This window comes from Cetorhinus maximus, chromosome 7, assembly GCF_964194155.1.
Source record: "Cetorhinus maximus chromosome 7, sCetMax3.hap1.1, whole genome shotgun sequence".
Taxonomy (NCBI): Eukaryota; Metazoa; Chordata; class Chondrichthyes; order Lamniformes; family Cetorhinidae; genus Cetorhinus; species Cetorhinus maximus.
Window position 1 is genome coordinate 133,589,960 of NC_135885.1, and position 26,475 is coordinate 133,616,434.

The 26,475-nt window shown below is 43.5% G+C and overlaps 1 protein-coding gene across 2 annotated transcripts in view; it reads right to left on the reverse strand.

Moving 5' to 3' along the window:
- Positions 1 to 26,475, reverse strand: part of uchl3 (ubiquitin carboxyl-terminal esterase L3 (ubiquitin thiolesterase)) — a 66,459-nt gene that overhangs the window by 18,784 nt on the left and 21,200 nt on the right. For both annotated transcript variants that reach the window (XM_078545966.1, XM_078545968.1), the window contains 3 exons: positions 17,391 to 17,547; positions 10,690 to 10,775; positions 10,346 to 10,393 (listed from right to left, as the gene is read on the reverse strand). In XM_078545966.1, coding sequence (XP_078402092.1) covers positions 10,346 to 10,393; positions 10,690 to 10,775; positions 17,391 to 17,547 — 291 coding nt within the window. The remainder of the gene's footprint in view (positions 1 to 10,345; positions 10,394 to 10,689; positions 10,776 to 17,390; positions 17,548 to 26,475) is intronic.

Here is a 26,475-nt window from a genome sequence, read left to right on the forward strand (position 1 = left end):
TCCTTCAACGCTTAAGTGGTTGCTTTGGTAGCCTCACTGGCATTCGTAGACAGACACACCCAAGACCCTCTGAGTCACAAAGACTACCTAATTGTACCTTCATCCCATTGCTTGCCTCTGCTCCTACCTCAGCGTCGCCTGCTCTCCACCCCACTTCGTCATCCCTACGCTCAGCTATTCCAAAGCTTTCCAGGCCAGAATCCCACTCTCCACCGGCTTCAGCGAATCCGGAACTCATCTGCCTTTATTCCATCACCCATCAAGTCCCACTTACCCTATTCCTCGTAACCGCACACGGGTTTCCAGCACCCCCAGCATCCTGAATTTAAAATTCTCATCCTCGTGTTTTAAATTTCTCCATGGTCTTACCATGCCCCCATTTCTGTAACCTTCTGGAACAGTACAATCACTTCCAAATTCTCCATTCCTCTGACTCCAGCATCTTGTATACATCCACTCCTCTCTTCACCCAGCTATTGGAAGTCATGTCTTCAGTGGCCAGGGCTCCAGCCCTGAAATTCCTCCTGTGAAGCACCTCCACTGACCTCTCCTCCTTTCAGATGCTCCTTAAAACCTACCTAGCCCATGAATTCCACATTTTCAGCCACTACGCCTAATACCTCCTCCTCTGGTAGAGTGTCCATTTTTCTTTTGAACGCACTGATTTCGCCTGTTTTAAATGCCACTCTATATTACAAGCAGGAACCATGAAAGTTTTCTGTCAATTTTTGTGTGCGCCTCCAATTTAGCCTCATTGTGAACAATGAAAAAGGTTCCTTTCCAATTATTTTCCTCATTCTCTCTACATATATTTTTTCTTTATTCTTTCATGGGAATGTGGGCCCCAGCCTCTGAATTAAATTGCACCATCTGCCATGGTAGGATTTGAACCCATGTCCCCAGAGCATTAGGGCTGGGTGTCTGGATTACTAGTCCAGTGACACTATGCCACTGTCTCACCACATATGGTGGATGCAGTTCTGGACTCTCTGGCTGTTCTCCACCAAATCACCTTTAACATAATAAAAAGATCCAAGGCTCCTCATAAAACGAAATTTGACACTAAACCACATAAATTGATAAGAGGGCAGAATGTCAAAGGGGTAGATTTTAAGGAGTGTCGTAAAAGGAGGGAAGGGAAGTAGAGAGGTATAGTTAAAGAGTAGGTACAGGGTTATTTCTCATCATGAATTGAGCCAGCGAGTGTTGCCATCCTATTTGGCTGTGAGGGCAGCACACTCTTCTCCCCAAATGTCCCCATTTTTCAGCAGAGGGCAATAGGTAGCAATCAGAGGCTGGGACCTTGACTTATTTCCTCCCTCCTCGCTCAAAGGGATTGAACTCAACTCTAGTGCTGCTGACACATTGGCTAAACAATTAACTTAATATAGACCCGAAAATCAAACGTAGATCTTGCTGGGCTGTTGGTTCAATTCCACACTGCACAGAGATAGAGGAAAACTATTTCTATGGGTTGAGAGTCTAAGACTAGGGGACCTAACTTAAAAATTAGAGCCAGAACTTTGAGGAGTGAACTTAGGAAACGCTTCGACAAGCGAGGAATGGTAGAAGTCTGGAATTTTCTTCTGCAAACAGCGGTTGACGCTAAATCAATTGTCAATTTTGTATCTAGGATTGATACAGGTTTGGATTAACCAAAGATATTTAGGGTTGTGGGGCAAAGGCAGTTATAATGGAGTTAGGTCACAGATCAGTCATGATCTCGTCGAATGGTGAAACACACTGAAGGGGCTAAATGGTCTCCTCCTATACCCAATGGAGCTCTTGACAAAAATCAAGATTACAAATACAGAATAACTTTTGTATTGCTGAAAAAAAGAGATGTGCTGTCGAAGGTTTTCATCTTGCACCCATCAGGACAGATACAAGAATGCCAAATTTCAAAGGGAGCAACAATTTATACTGCATGAGAAAAGGGTACTGATTGTTTGGCAAGCCAACTCCGATTGGTTGAGGCATTGCCATGGAGAATGCCAGGGGGAGGGAATCTCAAAGACGAGACTGAAACCCTGGAGGTGGGCCGTTGTTGATGCCGTCTGAGTCCGATATTTAAGAGGGCTCAGGAGAACCCCTGAAGATCCGAGAAGGCAGCCAAAGGTTGGTGCCTCTGTGCTGCGGTTCAGCAGGGCAAAGGTACCCCTTTGGAGCAGTGGTGTCTTGCGTGGCGAGGCCGAAGAGCTGAAATTGTGCTTGTGAGTTGCTGCTCCAGCGTACTCAGGAATCCAAGGGAATGGAATCTCTGGAGACAAGATTGAAACACAGCAAGGTGGGCCGTTGTTGAAGCTGTCAGGGTTGGAGTGACTTTTGGAGAGAATTCCAAGGCAAGATCTTCGAAGCTGAAGACTGGAAACCTTTGCGAGGAAGACGAAGTTTCAGTGAGATTGGTTGACTCACAGTGTTGACAGATGTCTGGGTGGGTTGTTGAGAAATCCATAGATTCTGTCTTGGTTGCACCGGCCATTTATTGTATAGCATGGTATATTTTATAGCATGGCTTGTTAATTCACACGTACCTCATACTTATCCTGAATGCTGGAGTATAAGATAGGTATTGTAAATTGTTTTATCTTTCTGACCTTGTACAGTAAATTTTATTTTTGTTTGTTCAAAACCTGTGGAATTTTGTGCTCTTCACTGAGCAAGTGTCTTGAATCTCAAACTTTGTCTACTTCACACAAAATGTTATTGGTGCATAACCGGATCTTACCAACAATTTGGGGGTCTGGCCAAGGATCATAACAATTGATGGTGTAATTCTTAGCATACTTGAGTAAAAGCATGGAAGACAATGGTTCTCTGGTGCATTGTCCATGGCAACGCCTCAACTAATCAAAAGGTCAATTTGCCAACTAATCAGCATCCCTTTCTCATGCAGCATAAATTGTTGCTCCCTTTGAAATGTGGTATTCTTGCATCTGTCCTGATGCGTGAAAGATGAAAAGCTTTGGCAACATGTCTCTTTCCTCAGCAATACTGAGGTTCTGTCCTGCCAAGCGACTGTTTGGAATTTTTGTTTTTTTTTGTTTGAAACTTTTTGTTACAGGCTACCTTTGGTGATATAATGATGTGCTGGATGTCTGTTGAAAAGATGAAAAAAGTGCTGCTTCACAATACTGTCACTGACCTACCATTCCCTTCCTGACAGTTCGACTTCAGATTATCTCCTTTCTAACTCTTTACCGCACCCTCCCAGGCAGTAAGATTGCTGGAGGATTGGAGTATCTCCTGGTAAGCGAGAAAAGATCATGTGCTACAACAGCAATAGTGGGAAAGGATGGGAAGCAGAGAAGGACAAAAAAAAAACAAACAGCGTGAGTATAGGAAACTGAGAATGTTAAGCGGTTGGCAAAGTAGTGGCACATTAAATTAATTGTGGACAAGTGCAAGTATTAGACATATGAAGAAAAGTGGGCGATTTAAGATGCTGAAGTAGCTTTGAGGGATGTTGAGAGATCTAGGAGCATTAACAGGCTCAATGTTCAATGCTTCCAATTGCTGCACAAATAGGAGGATTGCATCTAAAATGGAGTGCAAATCAGAAGAATTTATGCTTAAACGGTACAATGTGCTGGCCAGGCCAAGTATTGAATATTGTGTCCAATTCTGGTCATGAAGGCATCAGGCAAACATTAAAGCTTTGGGTGCAATATAGAGATGTGGCAGAACACTAGTCCCTAGCAGCACAGGACAAAAACTCCATTTAAAAAAAAATGTCAAAACTTAGGCTCTGCAGCCTTGAAAGACAGTGTCTGAGAACAGGTAATTGAGGTAGCAAATAACATCGAAATGTATATTTGGAAGGCCATTTGAAATTAAAGCAGGTCATTGGCACATGGGTTTAACCTAGCAAAAAGAAAATCCAGGGCCAACGCAGAATTAGTTCTTCACATGGAGTTCTCTGGACCTCTGTGCATGGCCGTAGAGAAAAGCACACTCTGAAATCGTTTAAGAAAAAGTGGATGCTGTGATTTGCAGATGGGAAAGGTACATTCTTGGAGGGGTGGGTGTCGGGGAATAAGACTGAGTTTGTGTCTGTCTGGCGGGTTAAGTGGGATACATAGTCCCAAAGTCTTCTTCAGTCATAGACACCTTGTTAAATTGGGTGCTATTGGGCCAGATTCGCAACACAATACAAAACTGAATAGGAGATCACCAGAACAGCTCTTGTTGAAAGCAGATTCAAACTGGTTGCAACAGCAGTGCTCTCCTGGTGTTGGATTTAAGGGCTGCTGAAATAATGATCTCATTTCTGCTTTGATATGTATGGAAAAATCTTTGACTAATTTTAGGCATAATAAATCCCTCGGGCATTTCTGTCAATAACAATAGCAAGTAGTAAAGGTCCTTCTAATGGCTCAGTAGGTGTTTCAAGTCTGTAACTATTCAAACTGGCCAGGGGCTGTTCAAGCCACAGTCTGCAATGAGTTAGCGGATTTCAACCAGGGTGACAGGGAGAACACAGAAGTTGACTGCACAGGCGAGGAGTGGGGTAGAAATAGTATTACCCACTCTGGTCAGCTATGTAGTAAGCCCTGTGGAAGGGTGCCTGGCATGGACATCAAATAAGGCTGAGACTGGAACCCGGCCCGATTGTGGCGTCACCCACACAGCAAGACACATGCTGCTGTTCAGACACAGCTCCACTGGATGAGGTTCCAGAAAGCAGCAACTGTGAAACTTTCCCCTCGTAAGTGGTTAGGGGAGAAAATTGGGTGGGGGTGGTGGGGGGGGGGGTTGTGGGTAGCAAGAAGCATGTGTTCTCTAGCCAAAGCTGGAAATAATTAAAGTTTAACTTGCAATACAAGTATAAGCACAAGACCCACTTTGTTTCCAAGAACCTGGAGCATATCCCACTGAACAGGCACAGAGTGAATGGGGACAGAGGTGAGCATTTTTAAAATGGTAACTTAGTTCATAATATGCATCAGCCGCCAACATAATGAACATTGTTACACGGGGACATCACCACTGACCAGGACGCTCCATCCGATATCAGCAGTGGGTTCGGGGATTCTGATTCAAATGATGCATTCAGAGGGGAATTCGATGACTCCCAGTTCAAGAGACAGCGTGGGCTGTGGTTTCAGCATCAAAAAGACAAAGTGGTGACAACGAATTCTGAAACAAGGTTTGGATGGGCGGAACAGACTTTGTGTATTGTTCACAAGAAGATTGGGCATGACTGGGCACTCATTCCTAGATTAAAACTGAACTGGTCCAGCCTGAAGAACAGAACACAGAGTCAACAGTATGGGCCTGAATTTTACACTTCCCCGCTGGCAGGTTTGTAGGCGGGGCGGGGTGGGGCGAAGGGTGTAAAATTCCTTAGGATAGGCTTCCTGCTGGGTTCCCGCCCGCTCCGGCCTCTCTGCAATTTTACCCCGGGGCGGGTAAGACCTCTGACGGCCAATTATTGAGCACTTAAGGGCTCGTTTCCCGCCCAGCCTCAGTTTTTAGGCTGGCTGGAGGGGTTCCCGGTTATGGGGGGACACCCAAAAACAAATCGTGTTCAGGCCTCAGGTAGGAAATGGGGGAAAGGGGTGGAGGGGGCCTCTATCAGCAGCCCCCTTTTAACTTAAAGGTCCAGTAACTGCAGGACCTCCATCCCCCACTGCCCACCCCATCCCCAGCCTCTCTCCTGACACGCAATTCCCCACCATCCACCCACCCCACTCCCAGGCCTCTCCTACCCTCTCTGCCCTGAGCCCTCCCCCCTCCCCCAGGCCCAATACTTACCCCTTTCTGGAATTCCAGGTCTTTGGCTCCGAGGACTGCATGTCCTGTCCACTACAGCTTCTGGCGCATCAGGGACTAGAGAGCTGGCGGCCAATCAGACTGGCCGGCAGCTCTCTAAGGCGGGACTTCCTCCCGAGTGAGGGGTGGAAATCCCGCCTGCAGCCAATTAACGCTCGTTGGAGTGTAAAAGGGCAGCGGGGCGCGCAATGTCGGAAGTGCTGCGTTTCCCACCAACTCTTTGGGTGGCGCCGCCCTAAAAAATCCTGGCCACGGTTTCATTAAACAGGCAGAAGGGGCCAAAAAAAAAAAATGAATACCTGTTACAAATCAAAATAACTTCATTAACAGCCAAACAGGCTTTATAAAAAGTCAAACTGTTTTACGTATAAAAAGGAAAAAAAATCAAGTGTGAACAATTGTTAACGAAGAGAGTATCTGTTTGTGTGCACTCATCACTTTGCTCATCACTCACGTACGATTTGATATTTACAGAAGACAACATGAAAAAATACCGAGGAGTTTTAAAACCAGAGTTTGTAATTATCCAGTTACTCCTAAATTAAAGGGAAAGTACTTTTAGCTCAAAGCACACTCCCATGTCTTATTGTGAAAACATATAGACACTTAAAAAACATTTTTAGACTTAATTATTTATAAACGCCAATTTTCTTCCTTGCCTGGAGACCTGCCAGGTTGTCTCGCTCTCAGCTCAGCTTTTTTTGTGATGTTACCTATGAGCAGAGGTACACAGCAGTGCAGCTAACTGCTGTGGAGGCCACACGACTTGCTTGAGAGCCAATCTGTAGCCAACTATCATAGTAATGCATGTTATTAATTCAGGGTGCAGCATGTGAAGCTGACAGTTCGGTTCCTTGGATTGAACAGCTCCAGATCTCAGGCAAATTCAAAGTCCTGGGCCTTAAAAGCGAGCAGCGTAGCGGCCTACCTAGGCCCCAAGAAGGTGACAGGAAGTGCGTCAGTAACCAGGACAAAGCAGCCCGCTTGACCGTCAACCCATTCACCAACTTAAACATTCCCTCCATCTACTGCTGGCGCACAGTGTTAGCAGTGTACACCATCTACAAAATGCACTGCAGTGAATCGCTAAACCTCCTTCAACAGTATCTCTCAAACTCACAACCTCTATCACCTAGAAGGACAAGGGCAGCAGGCGCATGGGAACGCCACCACCTACAGGTTCCCTTTCAAGACAGGCACAATTTTGACTTGGAACCATGTCACTGTTCCTCGACTGTCCTGGAACTCCCTCCCTAACAGCACTGTGGGTGTACCTAAACCACATGGACTGCAGTGGTTCAAGAAGGCAACTCACCACCACCTTCTCAAGGGCAATTAGGGGTGGGCAATAAATCTGGCCTAGCCACTGATACTGGAAAGAATAAAAACATTGGATAAGAACAAAAAAGAGGCAATCCTTACTCATGCCCGATGCAAGTATCAAGGTCTTTATCTGCATATGCAAAGAATATTTCCAAGTTTGCAGATGACACAAAACTAGGTGGAAGTGAGTGTTGTGGGATTGGTGCAAAGAGGCTTCAAGGGATTTGGACAGGGTTAGTGAGTGGGCAAGAACATGGCAGATAGAATATAATGTGGATAAGTGTGAGGTTGTCCACTTTGGTAGGAGGAAAGAGATGCAGAGCATTTCTTAAATGATGAGAGATTGGGAAGTGCTGATGTCCAAAGGGACCTGGGAGTCCTTGCTTCTAAGTCACTGAAAGCATAACATGCAGGTGCGGCAAGCAATTAGGAAGGCAAATGGTATGTTGGCCTTTTAGCGCAAGATGATTTGTATACAGGGGTAAAGATGTCTTGCTTCAATTGTATAGAACCTTGTTTTTTTTTTAGAAATTAATTTATGGGATGTAGGCATCATTGGCTGGACCAGCATTTATTGCCCATCCCTAGCTGCCTTTGAGGTGGTGATGGTGAGTTGCCTTCTTGAACCGCTGCAGTCCATGTGGTGTAGGTATACCACAGTGCTGTTAGGAAGGGAGTTCCAGGATTTTGACCCAGCGACAGTGAAGGCAATATATTTCTAAGTAAGGATGAGTTACTTGGAGGGGAACTTCCAGGTGGTGGTGTTCCCATCTATCTGCTGCCCTTGTCCTTCTAGATGGTCATGGGTTTGGAAGGTGCTGTCCAAGGAGCCTTGGTGAATTCCTGCAGTGCATCTTGTAGATGGTACACCCTGCTGCCACTGTGCGTCGGTGCTGGAGGAAGTGAATGTTTGTGGATGTTGTACCAATCAAACAGGCTGCTTGGTCCTGGATGGTGTCAAGCTTCTTGAGTGTTGTGGAAGTTGCACTCATCCAGGCAAGTGGGAAGGATTCCATCACACTCCTGACTTGTGCCTTATAGATGGTGGACAGGCTTTTTGGGAAGTCAGGAGGCGAGTTACTCGTCGCCGGATTCCTAGCCTCTGGCCTGCTCTTGTATTTATATGGCTAGTCCAGTTCACTTTCTGGTCAACCCCCCAGGATGTTGATAGTGAGGGATTCAGTGATGGTAATGCCATTGAATGTCAAGGGGCGATGGTTAGACTCTCTCTTGTTGGAGATGGTTATTGCCTGGCACTTATGTGGCGCAAACGTACCTGGAGTATTGTGTACAGTTTTGGTCCCTTTACCCAAGGAGGGATACACTTGCCATAGAGGGGGTGCAGCAGAGGTTCACCTGACTACTTCTTTGGATGGCAGGACTGTCATATGAGGTGAGATTGAGGTAACTGGGCCCGTATTCTCTAGAGTTTAGAAGAATGAGAAGTGATCTCATTGAAACTTAAAGTTCTAAGGGATTGGACAAGGTAGATGTAGACAGGATGTTTCCCCTGGCTGGGAGTCTAGAACCAGCGGACACAATCTCAGAATAAAGGGCATGCTATTTAGGACTGAGATGAGGAAGAATTTCTTCACGAAGACGGTGGTGAGTCTTTGGAATTCTCCACCCCAGAGGGCTGTGGAAACTGAGTCACGGAGTATGCTCGAGACAGAGATTGACAGATTTCTAGATACTAATGAAATCAACGGACATGGGGATAACACAAGAAAATGGTGTTGAGGTAGGTCAGCCAGGCTCTAGTTAAATGGTGCAGAAGCCTTGAGGGGATGAATGGCCTACTGCTGCTCCTTTGTTGCTAACACTCAAGGTCCACGTTTCACCATTTATTTGCCTTGAAGCGGCCAAAGTCGGCGTGGGCAGTGTGTGGGGAAGCCAGCCGTATAGAAGGTATGTGGACCGGGAGGGGAGGAAGAGGGGTCTCCCAGATCCCACATGAAAAGTACTCTCACAATCCCTGCAATTGCTGGCCTCAAAATCCCTGATCTCCCACTCCCCAAGCAATCCCCTCTCACCCCTCCTCACAACACCCAATTTTCCCTCCTCCTTGACATTTAGGCCCCCCCCCCCAAATTCAATCCAGACTTGCAACCCTGCTGCACAGGTCCACAGTCTCCTGCACCCTCCCTCCACTGTCTGACGGAACCCACTTCTCTCTTCACCAGTGGGTTGCAGCACCATGCTGGTTCTGTGACACTGAGGCCCGAGCGTCTAACAACTGGGATAGCTTCAGCTCATGCCATTCTCATGCAGGTTATTTACAACAGCCCCCCGAGTGCCCAAAAAAAGGGTGCTCCTGAACACAGGGTTAAGCTCCAGCTAGTAATGTCATGCGCTAGCTGTGCGCCAAAGGAGTACCAACTTGGTGGATCTGCTTAAATGTCAGGTCCAAAAAAAAAACCATAAGCAAGATTTTGATAGTGATTCAAATCCCCACCCACTGCTTCATTATTAATAGACAGGATGTGCATTTTGAACAAAAACTACTCTGTATCCCATCTTTAACTGTTTCAGAATACTATACAACAAACATATGCTTTTTATCCCCTATTATCTCTAGACTCAACTATTCCCAGTCTACTCCTGGCTGGTCACCCATATTCTGTCCTCCATAAGCTTGATTGCCCGTGTCTTGATGTGCAGCAAGTCCTGTTCCCGTAACGTCCTTGTGCTCGCTGACCACATTGGTTCTCAGTCAAGCAAAGCCTTAATTTTAAAATTTGCATCCTCGTTTTCAAATCTCCCCAAGGCCTCACCCCTCCCTACCTCTGTAATCTCCTCCAACCTACACAATCCTCCGAGATACCTGTTTTCCTCTAATTCTGGCCTCTTGAACATCCCTCGCTCCCCCATTAGTGGTCATGCCTTCAGTTGCCTAGGCCCCAAGCTCTAGAATAACCTCCCTACACCTCTCCGCCTCTCTAGCTTGCATTCCTCCTTTAAGACTTAAAACCTATGTCTTTGACCAAAATTTTGATCATCTGACATAATATCTCGTTATGCGGCATTACTGATAGCCATTTCAAATTTCAATAAAATTCAACTCGAAAGTAATCCTTTTTGAAAGAAGCTTAAAATTTACAAACCTCAACCACTCAAACTGCATTCTCACAAATACTGGCACCACCTTGTCTCAGGGTGCGTCCTTGTGTGAAAGGTCGCCATGGGGATTGTAAACAGGTTTGTGAAAATGCAGACAAATCAATGTAGATCAAATAAATAAACATACCTCAGTTTGTCCTTCCTGTGCACTGAATTCATGTGTAACACGGATACTCTGAAAAGAAAACACGCACTAGTAAGTAAGCACTTTCATTTTGTTCCTTCCCTGCGCACAGATGAAAATGGCATTTTAATCTCAACTTCAAATTTAGTGATGAGGCAGTATATCCAATCAGATTATTTGACGCAAGAGCCTGTAACTCGTTTTTTTAGTAAGTACATTTGTTTCAATAATCTTAAAATTCAATGCTACTTCATAAAAATATGCATTAAAAATCACATGCTGCAAAGTTACGTCCTTAAAGGAATATGCGCTCGTTTATATTATGAAAAAGAAGCATGAAAAGTCACCTCATCTTTTTCTAGATATTTTGCTTTCTCTTCAGGACTTAGTGGGGTCGATTCGTCCAAAAACTTTTTCATAACTGAATTTGTTTCTATCAAAAATAGAGTGCAAAGAAATTAATTACATTAATAATGGCATTACTGTACAAATAAAATGAGAATATTTTGCATGGAAGCATCATCAGCCTCCTGGAAAATCTTTCTTCAGTAGCAGCAGGTTACAAAAGATAAGGAAATAGTGCATAATTGATTGACAAGAGCAGTCCCGCTTCTTAAGTTTTCTCTGTGAGTAAATGTACAACCTTATGCAGGGTGATACTTGTGAGCCATGCAGGTCAGGCCAGGTTCAGCCACTGACCTATCAGAAGTTTGCTAAATCTCGGACGGGGCTTACATTTTGGATTAACCTTCCCAAACAAGGGAAATAAAGAAATGGTCTCCACTTGATCACAGCAACCTCTGCTTGAAATGCCCTTCTGTAGCAAGGATTTTGCTCAGTGCCAACAGTTCCTACAACTGAGTGCTCTGCTGGCACTCATTATCCATTATGAAGCTATTAATGTATATATTATCGGAAAATATTTTTCTTTTAAGATAGAGGTTTAGTATGTGGGTGTGTCTTAATTGGATTAAAGCCAGCTCGTCTGGGTGCTTTGATAGGTAATAGTTTTGAGATGTAAGAGAGGCAGAGTGCATTTGCATTTTTTGAATAGAGCATTCAAGAAGTGGGGTGAAATCTGGCACCTAGCAAGCAGAGAACAAGCAATATGTTTATATTACTAATAAAATTGGTACTATTAAAGGGGTTTTACTGTTAGATGAGGTGGAGTTCAAAGAGGCTGGTGATACAATGAGAATTTACATTCAATAAGAAGCGCCGAATATAACCATAGCAGTTTTTGTGTGTGCAGGGCAGAGACATTGTAAGATCAAAGCAGCTGTCAGCCTCCAACTGTCTCCACAGGAAGCAAAGTGAAAAGAACCTCATTTTGAATTTGTAACATGAAAATGCTTTGCCTGGTGTCTGGTTAAGTCTATGGGTGCTGTTGCCTTAATGGAGATTAATTTGGGAATTTGTTAAAAGTTAAAATTGTAGTGATTTGTAGCCTTGTGTATATATTTAACTTGTGTAAATTAATAAAATGTTTAATTTAGTTTAATATAAAACCTCTCGAGAACTGGTGGTCTGATCCCTGGATGTAGAGTTGCATCTCAAACATAGCACTTAAAAACGTAGGTTATGACAATTGTTTAAAATTTCCCTCTGGGATTTTTAAAGCACTCAGCTTTACCAATTGCTTGGTCATAACATTCATGCTTGCCCACAATGGACCAGCCATATAAATACTGTGGCTACAAGAGCAGATCAGAGATTGGGAATTCTCTGCGAATAACTCACCTCCTGACTCCCCAAAGTCTGACCACCAACTACAAGGCTGTTATGACACAGCAGATGGTAAATGCTGAGCTGTTCAAATCCCAGAGGGAAACTTAGCTAATTTTCAATTCGTATATTGCGAGATGCAGGTTTTGAATTCAGTAACAAGACCACCGAGTCTAAAGAGGTTTTTGTAAAACTAAATTAAACAGTTATTAATAAAAGAAAAGATTGTAAGCACATACCTATGTCTACAAGTTGCTACTATAATAACTTCCAAATCCCTGAATTAATTTAACTCCCAGTTACACTTTCATTAAGGCAACAGTAAGACACGTAGATTTTAAAAGACCCAGGCAAAGTAAATGATACCCTTAACAGACGAATTCAAAATGAGTTCTCTTAACTTCAGTCCCTGGAGGCAGCAGTTTGACACATACAGGTTGCAGGTCTTTCACACTTGTTGGATCTTAAGCTGCCTCCCTTACAAACAGCCTTCTCTCCTTTATACATATTTTCCTATTTGAATGCAATTTCCCATTGTTTCACTACGTTTTTTGAACTTTACCTCTCTACTAAAAAAAAAATCTATCATAGTACCAATTCCACCAGTAATCTTTGGGAAAAATAAATAAACACACTATTTCTTACTACTTCTCCTGGCTAGGTGTACATTATACCCCTCCTTTAAATTCAAACTATAGTTTGTTTAAAAATGCAAACGTTCCCATTGCACTTTCCATTCTAAAACTTCCCCATGTTTACCTAACTAACTTTTCAAACCTAACTTCTCCTCTTACATCAAAGCACCTAGACTAGCTGCCTCTAATTCAATTAAGACACCCCCCCACTATTATACAATAAATTCCAATAACATTATGGAAATTATTATATCTTCCTGACAGGCACAAATCAGGAAAGTGATGGAATACTCTCCAAATTACTTGGATGAGTGCGGCTTTGAAACTCAAGAAGCTCAATACCATCCAAGACAAAGCAGACTGCTTGGTTGGCACCTTAAACATTCACTCCCTTCACCAGCAGAGCACAGTGGCAGCAGTGTGTACCATCTACAAGATGCACCGCAGTAACTTGCCAAGACTCCTTTGGCAGCACCTTCCAAACCCATGACCTCTACCACCTAGAAAAGACAAGGGCAGCAGTTGCATAGTTATACCACTACCTGCAAGTTCCCCTCCAAATCACATGCCATCTTGGAATGGAACTATATCGCTGTTCCTTCACTGTCGCTGGGTCAAAATCCTGGAACTCCCTCCCTGACAGCACTGCGGGTGTAATGACACCACATGGACTGCAGCGGTTCAAGAAGGCAGCTCATCACCATCTTATAAAGGCTAATTAGGGATGGGCATCAAAATGTTGGCTTCGTCAGCGATGCCCACATCCAGAGAATGATTAAGAAAAAAAAAAGCTTTAACATTTGATCCTCTGCTTATGGCTGATTTCAGAATCAAATATGAAAAGACTTCCAGTAAGAAATAAAAGTCAAAACAGGCAGCTTTTATGCATCAGCTGGTGCGCTCCCATCTCACTGCCGTTAACAAAAATGATGTGGCACACAATTAGTGCGGGGAAGATAGATACAACATTATTGATTAGATACTGGGTCACCAATTCAGAATTGGGACCAATGCTAGATTTGTGTTATCAGAATTCTAAACATTGATAAGGGTGCTAACTTGACAAGTATTCTCAAACTTAGTTACTTAAGTCATAAATCAGCTTGGATTCGGATTGCTTTGAGAGAAAATGTATTTTATTTGTGATTTTTAAAATAAATTCAGCAAGCTTTTGTTACTGACTATATGAGTAGGAAGCTGCATTAATTAGTGTAGCCTTATCCCGGAGTGTTCTTCAAAAGCACAGTCGCTTTTTGTAGAAAAGCAGAAAACATTGGTAGATGCACTTGCTCCCAGCCGGCACAACCAATCATTTCTGCAGATTTATGGCAGTTGTTGAGATCTCTTAGCGCCCTGGTCCAATGATTCTAGTATAACACTTCTCAGCTTCTCATAAGTTGGGGAGGAAATGAGGATTGGGACAATGTATTCAATGGAAAGATGCTGAGGTTGTGGATAGATGGAAAGATCTTGAGGTTTAAATACGTTATTGCTCGAGAGTGTAGATATTTAAAAAGGCCAAGAGCATTTTCGGTTTGAGGCAGAGAGCACAAGAGTGAAAAGGCAATGATAAATTTGTACTGTACAAGATAATAGTCTGAACACCGTTGGGGTACTATATACATCTTTGGATGCCCAATTATAGAAAGAACATTAAAGCAACGCAGCATAGATTCACCGGGGTGATACCGGGGTCAGAAACGATGGGCGGGACTGTCTGGGCCCGCCCAACACCAGGATCGTCTGGTCCTGCCGAAAGCCAATGGGCTTTTGGCTGGTCTGCTGCTACCCCCGCAGCGGAGCCAACACGGCAAGGGTGGAAAATCCCGGCCTACATCTCGGAGGTCAGGTTTGACATCCTGGGACATTTTTCCCCCCCCGGATCACAGAAAGCCAAGAGGAAATTTAATAACAGGTTTTAAAACTACGAGGAGTTTTAATAGGGTACATAAGGGAAAAAAAAAATGCATTTTTCTAGTTGGGAGTCAGTGACAGAAATCTTTACTAGCAGAGTGAGAAGAGAGGTTAGGAGACAGTTGAAGCCTGTAATGTTTTACCACAGGGAGCAGTTGAAGCAGAGACTGTGGTAGCATTTTAAACGATAGGCGGATCAGCATTATTGGCAAATGATGATACAGGGCTGAGAGACGAAAGGAGGGAGCAGGATTAGTTTTAGACTGCTGTAGCCAAGAGCTGACACAACCAGGGTGGACTGAATGACCTCCAGTCACGCTGTGAGTTTCTGTGGTTAATTTTTTTTTTTTAAAAGTTTTCTGTCTCCACCCTACATTCCTGCAACTGAACATGGAATAAGGTCTGCTGGGATGTTCTCAGAATGTGGCCATTATTCGTTCAGCCCTATCAAACAGGATTTATTCTTGGCAGTTACGACTTGCTGCACCTTGGATGATTCAGTTCTATTGCGCTGTCAGAGTTAACTCCACCCAACTGGTTCCCACAATGTTATCAGCTTTGCTACGTGGAATGACTTACAAACTGGCCTTCATCCAAATTGTCCCAGGCACATCAAGCTTATTTGCGGGTACCTCTCTCCTGGGCACAAAGAGTTCCGATAACAAAAAACTTAAGAAATGGTTTATGTTCCTTTTTCCCGGCAGAAGATACTGACTTCTTGCTGGGAGACAGAGTGCCAGGCACTAATTATCCGCCAGTACCTTAGGGAAGTAGCCAATACCTACACGTGCGTCCAAAACTAGAGCGGAACTTGATTTGGTCCATGCGCACGTTCACCCAGCAGAGCTACTGGACGGTGAACAGGAACCTCAACTTGCTTCCCCCTGCCTTGTACAGGGCGCACCGAGACAAACTGTTTTGCCTTGCACATGGCCTCATCTGAGATCAACTAAATATCACGGAACTGGGATTGAATCTCTTCAACTTCCCAGCATATTTAGATCCCATCAAATCGCTAAGTTACTCATTCACAGCTGTTTTGTACAACAGGGGTCAATCTCTTCCATGTTGTTCACAGCAGGTCAAAGGTTATCCTGCTTCAAGGAGGTAGAAAAGGGGTTCACGAAAATCAATTTGGAAAAGCAGGTTGAGGCGTTAAGAGAGCGAAGCATTTGACTGCTTACCATTGATAAAATTTTCCTTGCCAACTACAGGTTAATAAAAGAATAATGGGTTACCTTCAAAACAGAAACAACTCCTATTTATATACCATTTCTGACAGAACGAATTGTCCCAGAGTGACACATGTAGGTATAGTCAGATGCATGGAGACGAAGCCAATGACGGAGATGTTAGGAGAGGTGACCAAAGGCTTCGTTGGAGAGGTGGGGTTTTAAGCAGGATATTAAGGGAGCAGAGCGGTGGTGGAAAAATGACAGGGTTTAAGTACAGAATTCTAGAGAGTTTGGGCCAAGCTGCCAAAGGAGGGTGGGGGGGAAGTCAAAAGAGGCCAGAGGGGGAATTGGTTCTAGGGCTGCAAAAGCTTACAGAGATAGACAAAGCAGTGAAAACATGGAGAGACTTAAAGACAAGGATAGGAATCAGCACATCAGTATCATTTGGGAAGTGGGACTAAAGGCGGTTAGAACCAAGTTGGAGGACAGGACTGGAATAATTTGGTTCCTTTTGTTCGTTGCCCATAAACTTGAGGCTGAAGAATTTGAAATAATCTGTAATTGGGATTCTCAAAAACAAACGGCAGTGCATGTTCAGGGTTTACCCTCAGAACAAATAAATGACTTCTTGAATCTTTCCCTCCAAGGAGCTTTCCGGTGCATGCCCAGATATTTCTGTAGTCATGGTATGTTTTCTTCAGTATAGACTGCAGCTCTTTTCTTGAGAGAAGTTGGATATTTCCTGGTACAAATGCAGTAACTAGGCTGGCTTTACTAGACAATACCAATCATTTCAACTGTGGAATGGTGAAGGTTGGACAAGAGATAGAAAGGTTGGAGTTGATGACCCATGTCCATTTTTTAAAAATGCAATTACAGCAGACTCAAAAAAATGACAACAAATATATCACACTAGGTACAAAAACCACAAATATAATGTTCATCATCTTCAGCATTCACAACCCCTTTCTAAATCACCACTGCTGTTAAGAGTGCTTCTGTGAAATGCAGAATGTTGCAATTTAGTCTATGACAAATCATGTCCCACTGCATGTTCAGTGTTAATCTTTGACTTTGTATGTCATTGGTGTATATGTTAGGCTGCTAATTTTTTTTTTGAAGCTGATGGGCAGCTTTTCCAAGTTGGCATGTATATCGTCACAGGAAATGTCACTGAATATGCAAGTCTATTTTCTTCTTGTAATTTGACAACTTTGTTCTGAACCCATTTCCAGCTGCACATCCCCAGCTTAATGGGAAAACCAACATGGAAGCTAAAAGAATTCTCTTTAAAATGTGAATAGATTTTATTGGTTCACTTTCATTTTATATTGATAGTTTGGTTCACTGATCATACGTGTCCTTAGTTCTTTACCGATCGTCTCTTTAGCAGGTGGACGTTTGATTGACATGGACCCGATCTGTCCAGTTCTATTTATAGCTGACACCAAAAATCTGTGTGTAAAGGTGCGACGGCACAATGTGCATCAACAAGTGCAAGAGCGAGATGCGACAGACACAGGCATGCCTGACACACTAGGCTTACATTGCTCTCAAAACTTCCCAACGTAGTTTTGATTTCAATAAACAAATACTCACCAAATTCCAGTTTATCTCGATTGTTAGCTAGTGCATGTATAAGACCAATGGTTCCACAGGCATTACTGATGGTTTGTTTCATGAAATAAACTTGTGGATCGACTTTCTGCCCGTCAGCTTTTATTTTTGCTTCCTCCTCTTGCTTGAAGGCTTCATACTGAAGGAAAAAAGACATCACAATAACTGCTTGACTCCAGATAAGCTCTTCCATTTGCAAATTCAGTGAAAATATTGTGCATTTCTGTTCACCCCTTGCCTTTACCAACGGAAAACAGGGTTGTAACATATTTTTCTTGGGCCTTCAGTGGTCCATATTAAGCACTGAAAGGTCCCATTTATTCCAAATGGGGTTTGGAACCCGTGAATGGGTTTTGGATCATTATCATAATGCTCAGATTTTCGGAACCGAGACTGATTGCAGCCTCTAGTAACCAGCTCCTAATCATCGTTTAAGAAGGTTCCAGCAAGAAAGAGAGAGAGAGAGAGAGAGAGAGACTGATTCTCACTTGGGTGGACGCTCAACGAATGGAGTTCAAGGCTGGCTTTAGCCGAGGGCCTGCACTGACATAAAAACATCAGATCCTATACAAGTTTCACAAAGTGTTTTTTAAAAAAAGCAAATACCTGCATTTATATAGCGCCCTTTGCTACCTAAGAATATCCCAAAGCGCTTTACAGCCAATGGTGTACTTGTTGAAGCATAATCACTGCTGGAATGCAGGAAACACAGCAGCCAGCATGCACACAGCAACCTCACATAAATGGCAATGTGATAATGACCAGATAATCTGTTTTTGTGACGTTGATTGAGGGATAAATATTGACCAGGACTCCGGGGCTAATTCCCCTGCTCTTCTTCAAAATAGTGCCATGGGATCCTTGATGCCCACCTGAGAGGACAGAGGGATCCTCTGTTTAACGTCTCATCTGAAGGAAGAAGGATGGTGTTGAGTTAGGAGTTTAAAAAAAATCGAATTGAAAATTGCTCCTCTCCCTCCATATTTAACCATTTTCAACTTAACTCCCTCTTTCAGACACAGTTAATTCCACACAACTTGTTCCCACAATGTTACCAGCAGTCAATACGCAGAAGATCAAACTCCTTGTATTGTCTTAAGCACAAACACGCGGCTGAATTAAAAAGGGACATCTTTGTCTAGTTCACATTCAGAGATGTATACTAATTAGAGCCAGAGGAATATTTACACTCCACCTTCTGGTCCGTTTCCATTTACTGACATTAACACTTGTAAGATTAACAGCACAGAAATTTTCAGCTTTTTTTGCGCCACTTTCCTTTTCTTTTGTAGGTACCCTCAAGACAAGTGCGTTAACTAATCAGATCTAATTCCAAATTACCAAGTCTAGTCTACTGATGCAAGGATCCAGGATCCTCATTTTGGGCTCCTGTATCCAGTCATCTCTGTGAGCAAGTCCATCTGATTCACTACACGGTGTCGAGGGGTTTCCAGTACCTTCTGCTACTGTACATCTTCCACTTACAGGTCCTTTAACCAGTTTTTAAGGGTTGATTTTATAATTTGCGTCAGTATTCCCCTGCGCAAGTAAGTAACTTAAATACACTGCATCTAATTTCAAAATGAGCCTAGTAATTTCTCTTTGGGGCAGAAAGTGGGGAAGGGGAACCCCACAAGTCAATGTGGTAGATGCTGTAGTACCACTAAAAACATCAGAGTCATTCAACTAACCCATTATCATGCAGAATCCACCTAACTCCAGTGTCAACCAGAATTTGACCTGACCAGGCTATGCCATTAACTAGAACCCAACCCCAACCAGATCCTATTATCACAAGTAATATCTGATCCAAACTCCCCCCCACCCGAGACAGGTGGAACCCCAAACTGCCCAGACTCCACTTCCAGAGAGGAGGAGGAGGAGGAGTGTGAGCGAGTTGTGCTGGGCTTCAGGACAGGCTCCATACTGGTGGAACAGCTCATTTTGCAACCAACTCCCAGAGCTGCGCACCAAAGGAGAATCCCAGTTAAACTCAGCCAGACTGTTGATGCTTATCTCACTTGTGGATCAAGGAGATTGGGATTAATTGGATCAGTTTACCAAAAAGCCAGCATGGACACAGTGGGCAGAATGGCCTCCTTTTGTGCTGCATCATTCCAGGATTCTATGAGAGAGTTTTCAGGCATTGACTGAAAGGTTGGGCAGGAGTTGGAAAGAAGAAGTGGTCATTTGTTTGAACCGTAGTTTACTAAGTATATGTGCAAAGGTCAGTGCAGGTGGCTATGAGTCATTTCAATCAGAAACCCACCTGCAGTTTTTACAACACATAACGAACAGACTTGCATCCCAATCATTGCTTTGCGTCTCACCACACAAGACAAACAATTCTTTGTTTAACCTCATCCAGCAATAGTCTTCAATCACGTTTTTTATTTGGCGAAGGTTTAATTATCTACTTCACTCGAAATGAAAGAGAGGCAAGTCAAGACACTCCTTCCACAGAATCAGGTGGCCAAAGATGCTGGCAGTTCAGATTTTAGAAGAATATCCTGATGCAAGCTGCCGAGATATACCACATGAAAGTCACAGTGGGCATAATCTGTCGCTTGCTGCCTTTGTAAGTAGAGACATTATAATGGTTTGAGCGTACGTGCTCAGATAGAGCCTCTTTAGTGCAGGACACACGAAGAGACTGAATGAGAATGATTCATTGAAGAATGTCATGTTCATTTTCCAATACTAAACACAACAACCTATATTTATATAGCACCCTTAACGTAACGAAACACCCTAAAGCGCAACACAGGGGTATTATAAAACAAAGTGTGACATCGAGCCACATAAGGAGATATTAGGGCAGATGACTAAAACCTTGGTCAGCGAGGTAGGATTTAAAGAGTGTCTTCAAGGAGGATGCGTGGTAGAGAGGTGGCGAGGTATAGGGAGGGAATTCCAGAGCTTGGGGCCTAGGTAACCGAAGGCATTGCCAACGATGGCGAAGCGATTAAAATTGGGAATTCACAAGAGGCCAGTATTAGAGGAACACAGATACCTCGGAAGGTTTCAGTGTTGTAGAAGATCAAGGAAAGTGAGGGGCAAGGCCATGGAAGGATTTCAAAGTAAGAATGAGAATTTTAAAATCAAGACGTTGCTTGACCAGGAGCGCAAGTAGGTCAGAAAGCACATGGGTGAGAGCGGAGCAGGACTTGCTGTGAGTTAAGGCATGGGGCAGCATTTTACACCGGCAGGACTTCACAGTCCCTCTGAAGTCAATGGACTTTTAAACGGCTCACCGCATTTTACAGTCCCACCCTTGCCGCGACGATGCCGTAAGATTCCGCCCACGGACAGCAGAGTTTTGGATGACCTCAAGTTTATGGAAGGTAGAATGTGGGAAATATCTAGAAACCCTAGGATTATCACCAAATAACTCAACTGTCTTCGTCCAACACCATATTTTTTCTGATGAAGAGTCATACGGACTCGAAACGTTAACTGTGTTCCTCTCCGCAGATGCTGTCAGACCTGTTGAGTTTTTCCAGCTATTTTTATTTTTGTACCATATTTTTGAACATGGCATTGTGTTACATGACTTTCAAATCAACCTTTAAAGATGCGACTACTCTTAACGTCGACACCTTTGCATAAGATGTCAAAATGCCTATTCATCAAATTCTCAGTTCCGCAATAGCCCTGGTGACTGGAAGCATATTATCTCCAGGTCCAATTCCACTTTCCTTTAAAACTACCAGGGGTGTTTTCCCTCAGCTCCCCCCTGTATTCTTACGTACTGGGAAGACTTGGAGTGCCTATGTTGGTCTACAAGGGATTCTCATCTACATGCTGCCCCTCGGCGATATCATCCGTAAAGACAGCATCACATTCGATGTGGACACCCAGCTCCACCTCAACACCGCTTCTCTTGACCCCCTCCACAGTCTCTAAATGATCAGACTGCTTGACTGACAGCCAGTACTGGATCAGCAGAAATGTTCTCAGTTTAATATTGGGAAAACTGAAGCCATTGCCTCAGCCCTCATCACAAATTCCATTCCGTTCTGACACCTGTCTGAGGCTGAATCGACTCTTTGCAACCTTTGAGCTTTCAACCCCACATATCTACCCCATCTCCAAGGCTGTTTATTTCCACCTTGGTAACTTTGCCCCACTTCACACTGTCTCAGCTCATCTTTCCGCATATTGGTGCCAGATTTGGTCTAATCCTACCACAGTGCGCTACTGCAGTAATGACAGCAATCCTCGCAACACTGGGCTCCAGCTAGGCACTGCAGAAAAATAACTGGGACGTCCATAAATTAATTCTCCAACCACATCCCCCTCCCAGTCACTTAAGAATACTTACCAAACAGAGAGCCCCCAGCAATCTGGCAGCGCTCCGGAAAAATGATCGACATGCAAACGTCTTAAGAAATTGTAGCATCGACATTTTTTGTTAAACTCGGGTGGGCATGAGAAAAGTCCATTTTTGGACAGGGGCAGTGTTTTTATTTTGTTTGTTCAATTGGTAATAACCGTGCCACCATAGAGCTCAATCACTCAGCTATAAGATCCCAATCAGCCTTTTACCTCATCAGCAGCACCAGTGGCTTGTGATGACTGAATAAACCCCATTACATTTTAGAACATGCAATTACGGAAGTCCCAATAACACTTCTGGGATCACGTTGAGTAATTCTGTTCATTTATTACCTACAGGTATCATACCCCATATCCGGCGTCCCAAACTCCGGAAGGACCCGAAAACTAGCTACGTTGGAAGCCGACTCCCTGGGTAGCATTTCGAATAAAACCCTTTAATTCTTTATTTTTCATTCTTTGTTTTAAGTATCACAAGTACATGCTAGGCCTAGGACCCAAAATCCGTTAAATCCCCAAATCCATCATACGTCCGGTCCTGAGCTTCCTGGATGCAGGGTTTAGAACCCGTATAAAGTTTACCTCAACTCAAAGGTGAGCTATGCTCCTTCCCTTCACCACGGCGTACCCCAAGTATCACAGGACATGTGAATGCGTCAGAAGTCCAAGCCATTTCAATTAATAAGAAATTCTACTTTTTAATCATAGGTCAATTCTTCTGGCTGACTAACGGACAGCAGGAGGGGATTGTACTTGAGTAGGTATAGCATGCTGCGCAAAAAAGTCACAGCAGCTGATTATGAATCATTTGAGAAATTTGGCTGGGTTTCTTACGTCACATGACAAGCATACTCCTGTCCAGATTAGGTCATCCAATTTGGTTTCTGTAAATTGCCAGTTGAACGGGTTTGGTACTGTCTTTCTGAGCGTGTTTAAACAACATGCCACGTGGCTTAGAACCAACGCAATGTCAAAGTACATCAGGAATTTACGCATGGCTGTGAAAACACTGCACTGTCCCAGTACTCTTTCAGCAACAGCTAATCAAGTTATAGATCCTATACAGAACAATATTCAGGTTATTTGGTAGTTTCCTATCAGACACATGTAGGAACATAGGAACAGGGAGTCAAATGGCCTACTCTCGAGCCTCCTCCGCCATTTAACTGGATCATGGTTGATCTTCTACCTCAATCTCATCTTCCCGCACTATCTCAGCATCCCCTAATGTCTTGCTATCTAGAAATCTAGCAACTTCTGCTTTGAGCATACTCAGCGACTGAGCCTCCCCAGCTCTCTGGGCTAGAGAATTCCAAAGATTCACCGCCCTCTGACTAAAGAAATTCCTCCTCATCTGTCTTCAATGGCCTAACTAGCCCGTGTTCCCTGTTTCTAGATCCTCCTCCACCAACCAGGGGAAACACCCTTCCTGCATCTACCCTGTCAAGCCCTTTGAGAATTTTGTACACTTCAATGAGATCACCTCTCATTCTTCTAAACTCAAGAGAATACAGGCCCAATTTCCCTAATCTCTCCTCATAGGACATTCACATCATCCCAGGGATTAGTCTGGTGAACCTTCGTTGCACTCCCTCTATGGCCAGTATATCCTTCCTGAGATAAAGAGACCAAATCCACACAATCTGTAATGCTCAATAATAAAAAGATGTGCAAACCCAGTATGTGATCGTGGTTAACCGGGATTGCCAGGCTGTTTATTGTCTCGTTTTAGTTTGCTGCAGCTGCAGTTTTAGAATTATAAATGTTAAATACAAATATGAACAAAATTAAAAATACTGCAGATGCTGCAAGTCTGGAACAAAAACAGAAAACACTAGAAGCATTCAGGCAGCATCTGTCGAGAAAACATGAATCAGCTGATATTTCAGCCACAAACCCTTCCTCCGACTGGTCTCTAAGTTTTAACTCTATGCCTCAAATCTACTGACTATTTGGAAATGAGCAGGCTGTTACTAGGGGTACCAGTTTGAGAAAGAGTGTTTTCAAATTGACAATTTAATCTTAATTCTACTGTATATAAAGTGTTTATATGGCGCCTTTATCATAAGAAACATCCCTAGGCACCTTACAGGGACATTATCGAACAAAAATGTGACACTGTGCCACATAAGGAGATCCTGGGACATGTGACCAAAACTTGGTCACAGAGTTTTTGGTTTTAAGGAGTGTCTTACTGGAGCAGAGAGGGGGAAAGAGGTGTAGGGAGGGCATTCCAGAGCTCAGGGCCAAGGCAACTGAAGGCATGGGGCCACAAATGGTGCAGTGATTAAAAAATCAAGAAGCATGAATTAGAGGAGTACAGAGGTTATGGGGCTGGAAGAAATTACAGAGATAGGGAGGGATGAGGTCCTGGGAGGGTTTGAAAACAAGGATGAGAACTTCAAAATCTTGACTGGGAGCCGACGTAGGTCAGTGAGCACAGGGGTGATGGGTGAATAGGATTTGTGCAAGTTGGAACACAGGCAGCAGAGTTTTGGATGACCTCAAGCTTATGGAAGCAGAATGAGGGAGACCTGTCAAGAGCATGTTAGATTCTTATTGAGCTCATCCAGAACTCTGCCACCTACATCATAACTTGCACCAAATCCCGTTCAGCCCAACAACCCTCAAGAGGAAGAAAAGATTGCTGCTCTCCTTCAATCCTGACCTTTGGTGCATCCCCAACTTCCATCGGTCCACCATTGACGGCCATGCCTTTAGCTGCCTGGGTCCTAAACCATGGAATTCCCGTCCTAAATCTCTCCACATTATCACCTCTGTCTTCTTCTTTAAGTCGCTCTTTAAAAACCTACCTCTTTGACCAAGCTTTACTTGTTTTAATGGAGGGGGGAGAAGGAGGGTGTGTCTGTATCAAATTTTGTCTGATAACGCTTTTGTGAAGGATCATGGGATGTTTTACTACATTAAAGGTGCTGAGTAACTACAAGTTTTGTTTTAATGAACTGTTTAATAAAAACTTCAGTCTGAGCTCCATTGCCTTTTAGTGTTATATTTTCTGCTAATTGAAAAAAAAAGTACTTGCATTTATATAGCACCTTTCACAACCACCAGACGTTCCAAAGTGCTTTACAGCCAATGGAGTACTTTTGAATTGTGGTCACTGTTGTAATGTAGGAAATGCAGCAGCCAATTTGCACACAGCAAGCTCCCACATATAGTAATGTGATAATGACCAAATAATTTTGTGACCTTGATTGAGGGATAAATATTGGTCAGGCCACTGGGATAACTTTCCAGCTCTTCTTCCAAATAGTGTCGTGGGATCTTTAACGCCCACCTGAGAAGGCAGGCGGGCCTCAATTTAAGTTTCATCCAAAAAACAACACTCCAACAGTGCAGCATTCCCTCAATACTGCACTGGAGTGTCTTGACTAGATTTTTGTGCTCAAGTCCCGGAATGGGACCTGAACCCACAACCTCGTGACTCAGAGGTGAGCATGCTGCCAACTGAGCCATGGGCTGACACCCAAACTGAAAGTTATTGAAACACTTGGTGGGTAGACCAAAATACTGCACTTGCGCACACCTCAGTTGCCAAAGAATTCAGCGTTAGTCCTCTGGCAATTTTATTTCAGATTTCACAAGGTCAAGTCTCAGTTCATTGTAACAGCAGGCTTCCCTCTGGTAGCAGCAATGTGTAATAAGCGTGAATAAAAATATTGTGAAGAAACTAAAGTCATATTGTATCTTACAGTAAGATTTCTCTGCACGCAATGCCATAAAGGCAACCAAAATCATTAGGAGTCCAGACAGAGTAGATGGAGAGAAACTGTTACCATTGGCAGACAGGTTGAGAGCCAGAGGGCACTGATTAAAGGTGAATGGCAAAAGGGCCAACGGTGACATAAGGAAAACTTGTCCATACAGCGAGTCATTAGGATCTGGAATGCACTGCCCAAAACTGTGGTAAAGGCAGATTGAGTTGTGGCTTTCAAAAGGATAAATGCCTGAAAAGAAAAAAAAAATTGCAGGGCCATGGGGAAAGGGCTCTAACCATTCTATGAGCCTGCGCACCTTAGGTGTGGAGCCTCTGAATTAACAATGGCTTTGGAAGTGCTGAGCTGACTAAAGCGGAGGTCAGGTGGTAATCCTGTCCAGAAACACCATCAATAAGGGGGCATGGTAGCATTGTGGTTATGTTACTGGTCCAGCAATCCAGAGATTTAGACTAACAATCTGGAGATAGGGGTTCAAATCTCACCTCGCTGGCTTCAGAAAATGCCGTCAATTAAATATATATGGAATAAAAAGCTAGTATCAGTAATGGTGACCAGTAATTGTCATAAAACCCATCTAGTTTACACAGGAAGGAAATCTCCCGTCCTTACCTGGTCTGGCCTATTATGTGATTCAGACCCACAGCAATGCAGGTGACTCTGAAATGGTCCAGCAAGTCACACAGTTGTGCCAAATTGCTACAAAAAAATCTTTACAAGAATAAAATCATGGACGCAGTTCAAAAAGGCAGCTCACTTCATCCTTCTCTGGTGCAGTTAGGGATGGACACTAAATGTTGGTCTTGTCAGTGATGTCAACATCCCGTGAATGAATAAAAAAAACACATCTAAGTGAAACAACTTGCATTCATAAAAGCATCCTTAATGCAGAAAAATATCCCAAAGCACTTCACAGAAGCACAATACAAAAATAAATAGAGACCCTGCAACTCACAAGTCACGCCCACAAATTCCAAACTTGAATTAAATTA